Source organism: Carassius gibelio, chromosome B15, assembly GCF_023724105.1.
Source record: "Carassius gibelio isolate Cgi1373 ecotype wild population from Czech Republic chromosome B15, carGib1.2-hapl.c, whole genome shotgun sequence".
In the NCBI taxonomy this organism is placed as follows: Eukaryota; Metazoa; Chordata; class Actinopteri; order Cypriniformes; family Cyprinidae; genus Carassius; species Carassius gibelio.
In genome coordinates, this window is record NC_068410.1 from 17252186 (window position 1) to 17261993 (window position 9808).

Consider the following 9808-nt stretch of genomic DNA (forward strand, 5'->3'; position numbering starts at 1 on the left):
AGAAGAAAAGTTAGGAAAGAAGGCTGTATTTATTTGATAAAAATGCAGTAAATAATGATTTGGTGCTCACAAAACATTTATTTTTATTGTGAATATTGAAAACAGTGCTGCTTAATGTTTTTGTGGTAACTGTGATGCTTTTTTTGTTTTGTTTTGGTAAACAGAAACATATAAATGTCCTTACTGTCAAATTTTAATTTATTGTATTTGTTATTTTTGTTTTAATTTATGCTTTATTATATAGAGGAAAAATTGAGGAATATGCAGGGAAATATTCTCTTCTTTTGATACTGAACATTTTGGAATATTTTCCTTTGACCAGTATTGTTGTTATATATATAAATATCCTACTGTATATTTGTAGCATATTACAGTTCAAGTTATCTGTTTGGTAAATGTTTAATAGTGCACAAAACCTATTCCATTAAACATTTGCTTCCAAAACACAAACATGTTAAAGAGTATTCATATAGGAAAAAGTACACACAAAAAAGAAGAATCTCTCAGGCAAGTTCAGCAAGTACTTATCTTTGGCAGTAGTATGTACAGGTAAACAAGGAGTTTCTAGCGCTCAGGGTCCAGATTACAAGAATAGACAGAAATCACAACAAAGGCGGTTTGGAAGTCATGATTGCATCATGTCACACTGGCGTGCAAAGCCACATAACATTATAGACACATAGAAAACATGTTGGCATTTTTGCAACTTTAATTTGCATGATGCTGTAGGTGGTTTATTTTCAAATGATTGCTAATAGTTTAAACTTTATCTTCATTACTCATTTAGGCTGTTTGTTTATACATACTACAGTATGAGTTTAAAATGCACTCTGATTCAGATACAAGGACTGTAATGCTATAATTTAACCTGAAGGTTGCTATGAACATTTCAATGAAACAGTAATGTGTACACTATTTTGTGAGTAATATGGGTTTATCCTAAAAATGAAATCAGTAACATCACATAAAGTGTATTGAGCTGATAATGTTGCTAAAACACAATGCTGTTCATATATATGCATTTTTATATTTCAGTTTAGTTTATTTATTTCCACATAGGCTCTGATAATCACTAATTTTATTATTTTGCTAAAAGGCCTTAAACGGAGAGTGAACTTAGCTTTAGATGGAGAGTGAGAGTATGTTTATAGAAGTTACACATGAAAAACATTTGGAAGACAAAGCAATAGAGGAATTAAATATCCAACATGTAAATTTTAATAATTGTTTATTAGTACAAAATTTACATTTTTGTAGGCTGTTAGATTGACATGTCTCTGATGTTAACCTGAAGGATGCAATCAACCATTTAAAATGTTCGAATGGATGTAAGTGCTTTCCTTTATTTTATTTTATTTTATTTATACAGAAACATTTCACTTTCATTAAATAAATTGATAATATTTTAATCCAATGTTAATCAAACTGACGATTTAATAGCCTAATTTATTTAGATAAATACAGGGGCTCAGAATTAATTAAAAATCCACAGGTTTGCCTGCATGTAACATATTGCATCCATTTCACAACAGTCATGAACATCAAAGAAATCTTGTTAAACAATCATGTGAGTGAATATAAAGAAAACTCATGTAAACAAAAGCGTCTATTTTTCACTTATGATGCTTAATCCGGCCAACAGAGGTCACCATTAAACAATATACTGAATGTGAGAGGCACCTTGCAAAATATTACTGGCCAGTCAAATACAAACTTTGGATGTTTTTTTTTTTTTTTTTTTTTTTTTTTTTACATTAAATATGATGGGGTACTTGATAACCACTCCGAATGCATTTCATTTATCAAAACTGTTATGTGTTCAGAATATGTGTTGTTTTAATCGAATAACTTATACATTTGTAGGCTATATAAATTTAGGCCTGTTAAAATCACACAAGCAGTTAAAATATTAAACATTAAACCATGGAGTTTGACTGAATTATTAACGTTAAAAAATCTACTAAAAGATAGTCATGATTGTTTAATTGTATCAGATGAGATGGTGTTGTTTTTGCATCTGATATAATAAACCATAGCTGCATAGAATTTCTCGTCTCTAAAGCCATAGACGAGAGGACTTACTGCTCTAGAAGTGATACTAAATGCAAGGAAATTTATAAATCGGACAGTCAGGTATGTCTGAATATCATACTGCATAACCACAGCCTCAATGTAAGGACACATGACCTCAGCCGTACACAAAAACAGCTGCAGGATATGAAGAGAAATAGTGCGCTGCCCTTTTGATGCTGACTTCTTATTGTCACCAGACGCTGCACGTGCAGCAAGGTATATCATCACATAACAAAAGATTTCAATTATCAAGATAAACACAAGCCCCACGATATACAACAGACCTCTAGCAAAGTGACGAATCTTTTCTGGAATCATAATCTCATAGTGGCAGTGTGTCAGTTGAGACAAGTATTCACGCGAGGCCGTGCTAATGAGGATAAACATATCAACAAAGGGGTTTATGGAGCTCAGGATCCAAATCATTAAAATCACTATCAGGGCTCTTCGAGAGGTGGAGATCGCCTGATGTCGCAGCGGCATGCAAATAGCCACATAACGCTCCACACACATGGCTATAATTGTAAGTGGTGCACATGCCGTGATCGCCTCCATTAACATGCAGATGGGGATACAGAAGTGCAAAGGTATTAAAACAAAGTTGTATGATAAGAGCACCACAAAATCGGTCAGAAAAAGAAACATTAGGTCTACCAGGAGAGAATGACCAAACAATATATAACGTGTCTCTGATCTGAAAGTCTCCTTCTTGGAGAATATTAAGAGCATGAGGAAGATGAGGTAGATGAAAGGCCACACAAAGATCTGGGTCAGCGCCAGTGAAATGTTCCTCCGGACGGGGTCAACTTGGATCAGCTGCATCTGCTCATTGCCACTAGCATTCATACTGGCTATTATTTGCAGATCTGAGAGAAAATTAGATCACAAAAACCAACATGTGAGACACTAAATAATGAATAATCAGTATTTATGATATACACTATCAATAAGCTTCAAATATTTCTGCAGCCAAACAATTACAGTTCACATAATTCCATTCTTGCATTTATGCATGTAAAAATAAAGAGAGAAAACATTTGAGTAGTTGGAAAGTTGGTCAAATTGTTAAGTTTCAGTTACCATTATAAATGCAACTGTTATGTTCCAAGTTAAACAGCGATTGCACTGTGACATATAATCTTAATATTTAGATATAGCATGGATTATTAATATGCTTCAAATATTTATGTAGCCATAAAAATATATAATGTCAGTTTACATAATTGAAGGTCATGAAATCAGTTACAAATTGCTACATAATCTTGCTGTAATACTTACTGACAATACGGTTCTATTCTTTAGCCATGGTCATATATTAAGTGTAAGAAATGATAATGTGCACTGTGAACAAACATTTATATGGAGTTTGACAGAGCAAAACTCCTTTGGATGACATCAGCTTAGCTGAGGGCATCTAGAGCTAAATTTAGATTTGATTGTGTTTGGGGATAGACCTGGAGCACTGAGACACAATCATGCATTCAAATATCTTTTATTTGCCATATACCATGAATGTCAAAATCTAGATTAGGTGAGAAAGAGCAAAAAACTGAAATTTATTTATTTATAATATTTCAGAACGGTATGATGCTTGAAGTAACTACTGATATTAATATTTTGGAGAGTTTGCTGTAAGTGTGACCCATGTCTGATCGGGATGTGTCCTAACTATATCGAAATTACGCATTAAAAAACTTTTGAAAGACAAAAATGATTGAAGAAATTAAATATCCAGAATGTACTTTTGTTGGCTCAGAGTTTGTGGCTTCAGTTATCTGGTCCTCGAGGGCACACTGAATGGGACTCACAATAATAGCTGGAGCGTGAATGGGTTCAGGAGATGCCATCTCTTGTTGTCTCTCAGAGTTCTCTGAGCTCAGGAGAGAGCATCCACTTTTCCATTTCACAATAGAGATTATTCTTATGATCAAAGAAATGTCAATGAAAAATCATGTGAATGTCAAGTAATGTCAACATAAGGTTAATCATGCTTTATCTGATCAGCAGAGGTCGCTATTACTGTAAACAATTCTGAATGTGAGAGGCTCCTTGCATTGACCTTATTGGCCAGACAATTTCTGCATGGAATATTATAGAGTGCTTGTTAACCACTCTTAATGCATTTCCTTTATCAAAACTGTTCTAAAGAATATGTGTTATATTATACAATTAACTTGACATACATTTAAATACAAATGTAGTTCTGTTAAAATCACAAGGGGCAAAAAATATAGTATGACTGAATTATTAATGTTAAAAACTTTACCAATAGATGGTCATGATTGTTTAATTGTGTCAGATGAGTTGGTGTTGTTTTTGCATCTGATATGATATTTCATAGCTGCGTAGAATTACTCATCTTTAAATCTAGAGATGAGTGGACATACTCCTCTAGAAGTGATTAAGTCCTGATGACTGTATTAAACCGTATTATTCAGCTTCTGTTTTTCACGACACAGAAAGACATGAAAACAATGTTACTGTACATAACTTTTGCTGTACCATGTACTGAAAGTATTCTTGACTCTATCCTTAAGCACCTATATCAGGTGTAACTTTAGAAAGTATAAGTAAATAAGCCAAATGATGAAGGGAGCTGTGAACAAACATTTTTATAGTGTTTAACCAAGCAAAACTCTAATGGATGACACAATCTTAGTTAATGACATCTAGAGCTAAATTTAGATTTGATTGTGAGTTGGGATAGATGCCAAGTACAGAGACACAATCATATTAAAAAAAATTTAAATAATGCAGTAATTTCTAAAACAATAACCTGAAAAAATAATATGTGCAACACAACAGTTTTACTGAGTTTGGCTGTATTATACACACTCTATTGATACCACATGCAAATAGCCAAAGTACATAAATCTGAGGTTAATCTTTTTTTTTCTGCTCTCAGTGTGTCTATTTATAATCAGTGTTATTTATTTATTAGGGTCTAAGAACTAAAGGAAAGTTCTGAAATTTAGGCACACAAATAGAGGACAGACTGAAGGTTAACCATGGCAAACTTGGAGTCTCTAACTCAATATCCAATGTTGAACTCATGTTTATGAACAAAATTCATGTTTCGTGAGATTCCTTTGCTCATTTCAAGCCGACAGAATTTTTTATGTTCTGGATAAAATAATAATAATAATAATAATAATAATAATAATAATAATAATAATAATAATAATAATAATAATAATAATAATAATAATAATAAATAAAAACGTTTTTCATGAACATACAACTGTCATCTTCAGACCATGCTGACAAAAAAAGTAAAAACAAATTCAAGATGATCAGTCTAACCATTTTTAATTGATGTGAGGACAAATACACAGGCCTATGCACGTTGTTTGGGCATCTGTCATTTTAAATTTGGTATTAAAATGCTACATTTTACAAATACTTTGGCATATCATTAAAGTCGGTATGTGTCAAAGGCATCGTGCCTTAACATTGTGGCAAGTGCCACATTAGAGATCGTACTTGATCAAATGGACCATACTGCTGCTGCTATTTACAATTGTACCTGTTAATCTTTTATTTTATTTTTTTTAGGATGACACGACACTTCCGGAAAAAAAGGAATTTAGTATTACCTGTAATTAATTATTATTGAAAACCGGTGAAACGTCATGAGTATAGCTCTCTTTTGTCTGGTGTTTACTCAAAATATTTTCTCCGTAATGACATGAGGGCTTCTGGGGCCTAATCAGTGCACAAGCAACTTTGGATTACAAGCAGCAAAATATGTTTATTTGCTGTCAGTAATACATGTGTAGTCCCTCAGGGACCCAGTCTAAGCTCACAGACAAAGCTAATGTGTCTGATGCCTTATTGCTTGAAATGTTTGGTGGGTGGATTGAAAATGAAAGCGCTATCTATCTATCTATCTATCTGTCTATCTGTCTATCTATCTATCTATCTATCTATCTATCTATCTATCTATCTATCTATCTATCTATCTATCTATCTATCTATCTATCTATCTATCTATCTATCTATCTATCCATCAGTGGTATTTATATTATGCCATGTTACGTTATGTTATGCTTTAGTAAAGTTTTCATTAAAAAGAACATCATACCAACAGCCAACATGTTGGTGGTAGTGTGATGGAGATAGTTAGAAGTCTGAATATATTGTTACGTTTGAATATATAGTAATAATTCCAAATATATAAATGTAAATCTGAATACATAGAACTGAGACTATATTAATGTAAATTTGAAAATATAATTAGAAGTCTGAATATATAGAAGTAAATCTGAATATTTAGTCAGAACCATTTTTTAGACATAGGCAAGCTAGGCGATTGCCTGGGGCTCCACCAGCAGTAGAGGGCGCCAGTGAGTGCACATACTGGCACTACATTTTAGCAGGGTTGTGATAAAGAGCAGCATGGCCAACCTGAAATATAATTGCTGCCCCCACTGGATCCCCCAACATCATTTGGCTAGAGTTCTGTCAAACTGACGATGCCTGTATGTCATTGGATCAGAGCACTGTCAGTTAGTGCATGATTGTTGCATGCAAAGTTTGCATTTAGAGCGCTCAACAATGCCATTAGATCAATGAGTGTTCACTGCTTTGGCAAGGTAAGGCTTTTTGTTTTAGTTTTTTTTTTTTTTTTTTGCTATGCAATACAGCTAAGTTCCAAGGCCAATTTAAAATATTGGTACAGTAAAAAGTAAAAAAAAAAATATCAATATTTTGTTTAAGCAGTATGGTATTTGTTGCAGTCGAGAAATCATGTTGCAAGATTTGTCCAAAAGGTGTGTGTTTTTGTCCCAGTGCATTGTTAAAGGATCAGTGTGTCAAGTAATATTCCCATATTAAACTTTAACAGCCAATTAAAAAAAAAAATTGGTATAGTAAAATTCACTAATTCACGAGATCAAAAATCCTTTATTAAACCACCTTGTCGAATTTAATTAATTCACTTACAAAGGTGCTTAAAGGGAGCAGCATCATACACATATAGGGCAGAGCATTGTGTTATTTAAAGGGGAAGTTCAAGCATCAATAAGAAACAAATAAAAACAAAAATAAGGAACAAGTAGCTGCATTCTGATTACTTTTGTGCCACTTATCAGGCTTTTATATGTAGTTTGGAATAACAAAGGGTTTTATAGGTTTGACTGAAATACAATAACTGACACAACAATGACAAAACAATTGCTTCGGACGAGCCCACCCATGGCCTATTGTAGGAATAGTTTCTATCAGATACCCTCTGTAACTCAGCTGGGCCAACTCCACATTTGGCCCCTCCAATTTTGGCTAAAGGCCAGAGTCCCACCCCACACTTGGCGGTTGAAGAGATTTCCGGTCAGGGTGGACCACTGCTCTATCCAAGCTGTGGGCCCCTGGAGGACCACTTGCCTGTTTCAGACAGGATTGAGGATGGGCGTGGCCTCCAGAAGGAAAGTGATTACTCCAGGTGGGGCGAGCTGTTGGAGGGCAATCCTTCATTCGGCTCCTGGACAGTATTCCTTCCTTCCGGCCACCACATCCTGGTCCGCTAAGACTGCACCACAGTGGTGTCTTAAATCAATCATCAAGGCGGGTCTCACAACTTATAGAGATTGGTTTGTGGCACCCCCACACAGAGTTGTGGAGTCTGCATCTCTGGTGCCTCGACAGGAATCTCACAAGCTCCCAGCGAGGATAAGCAACACTATTGGTTAGGCAAGGGCAATGTCCATGAGACAGCTCTATGGCCCAAAATTGTCAGTATTCCTCAGTTGGTGCTCTTCACGGCAAGTGGACCCGTTCTCATGTGATGTGACATGCCTGCTGACTTTTCTGCAAGAGCTGTTGGATAAGGGGCGTGCCCCATCCAGACTGAATCCTCCTCGCCCTCGGACTGTGCCATGTTGGGACTTATCCATGGTCCTAGTGGCCCTAAAAAGGCCCCCATTTGAGCCGCTCAGTTCGGCTGACTTGTGGCCGTTATCACTTTAAACTGCCCTTCTCCTTGCTTTGGTGTCGGTTAAGCATGTGGGTCACTTACAACCACTTTCAGTCAGCACCTCGTGTCTTAGGTTTGGGCTCAACGACTTCAAGGACATTTTAAAACTGAGACATGGTTATGTTCCAAAAGTGCTCTCTATTTCCTTTAGAGCACAAGTAGTATCCCTATTGGCACTCCCCGTTGCAGACGGTGTGCAGGGACCGAATTCTCTCTGACCTGTTAAGGCTCTGAGAGCCTATGTGGACCGTTCTAAACTGTTTAAGCAGTCTGAACAACTGTTTGTTTGCTTTGGAGGCCACCAGAAGGGTCTGCTGGTTACTAAGCAAAGACTGTCTCACTGGATTGTTGATGCAATAGCTTTGGCTTACGCATCAAAAGGACTGGAATGTCCTATCGGTGTGACAGCCCACTCCACAAGGGGAATTGCCTCCTCATGGGTGTGGTCCAGCGGCATATCTAACAGTGAGATCTGTTTGGCCGCCGACTGGATGTCGTCGTCCACTTTTGTCAGATTGTATAACTTAGACATGTAGGCGCGGATTCTATCTATTTAAACCTCACGTGTGGGTAGTGGTTTCTCACTTCACTTTCTATGGAGCAACTTATATAGTGGTCGGCCGAGGTCCTATTGGCGGGCTGAAGCGTCATTGGTTTGTGCAGCTACACAGACGTGAACAAATCAGGCATCAGCAGAAATGAAAAAAAAAAAAGAGTTTTCCAATACATAATGCTCATTCCCTTATCTCAAGGAACCATGGTGACATTAAGTAAATTAAGCGATTTACTTCTATATATTCAGACATATAAGTATATATTCAGATTGACATTTATATACTTAGACTTATAACTATATATTCAGATTTCTAAGTAAATATTCAGATTTGCATTTATATATTCAGACTTATGAAAATATATTTAGATTTACATTTATATATTCACAATTATACATATATATTCAGATTTTTATATCGTTATTTCCTGTTTGGCACCTCATAATATGTATATAATGTCTCTGATAATATTAGGAGAATGAGGAATCTTAGAAGATATGCAACAATGACACAATAATGTTTAAATCATGAAAACTTTACAGTTATAATATAATTATATATTAAACAAATGTTTTCTGGTCATTAGGGTTGAAAAGATATACAAAATCTTTACACAAAATCCATCCTGCTGAATTAATATATCTTTAAATTGTGACTCAACACAGTTGTCTGAATGTAGACACACAAGTACAGGCTGCACTTGGGTAAAGCAAAGGACCACAGTTTTGCTCCTGTATTGACACTTTGAATACACCCACTGTTCCCAAGTTCATCTAGGTGAGATATGTCTTAGGTATTTAAAAAAAAGTTATTTTCTCAAATTATAATATGATATGGTATGATATGATATGATATATGATATGATGTGATATGATATTTAATAATTGTGCATTCCAATTAATCTCAATCAAACTGCTGTTGGGTTATTTTGATTAGGTAAAAATAAAAATACAGCTAACTAACAAAGTAAAACAATAAAAACATCATAACACAATAAAAACATGATTTTTATTCATATAACTAAAAGGAGTGGTGCAATGAAGCTTTAGAAGCTGGCTTGTTCTCACAAGGGTTATGCAGCAATATTGTTAGATAACCACGACTAATGTATCAAGAAATATTGAGTCTCACAAAGTCCATAAATTATAATCACATACATTTTCTTATTTTAATTATTATTATTTATTTATTTTATTGCGGCCTTGGGTGC

The 9808-nt window shown here is 35.0% G+C and overlaps 1 protein-coding gene across 1 annotated transcript; it reads right to left on the minus strand.

Annotated features, from left to right (window-relative positions):
• Positions 1-1971: 1971 nt before the first annotated feature.
• On the minus strand, positions 1972-7948 carry LOC127973064 (odorant receptor 131-2-like). The gene is made up of 2 exons (XM_052577094.1): positions 7867-7948; positions 1972-2939 (listed from the first exon to the last, which is right to left on the minus strand). The coding sequence occupies exons 1-2, from the start codon at positions 7946-7948 to the stop codon at positions 1972-1974; spliced, it is 1050 nt and encodes a 349-aa protein (XP_052433054.1).
• Positions 7949-9808: the final 1860 nt, after the last annotated feature.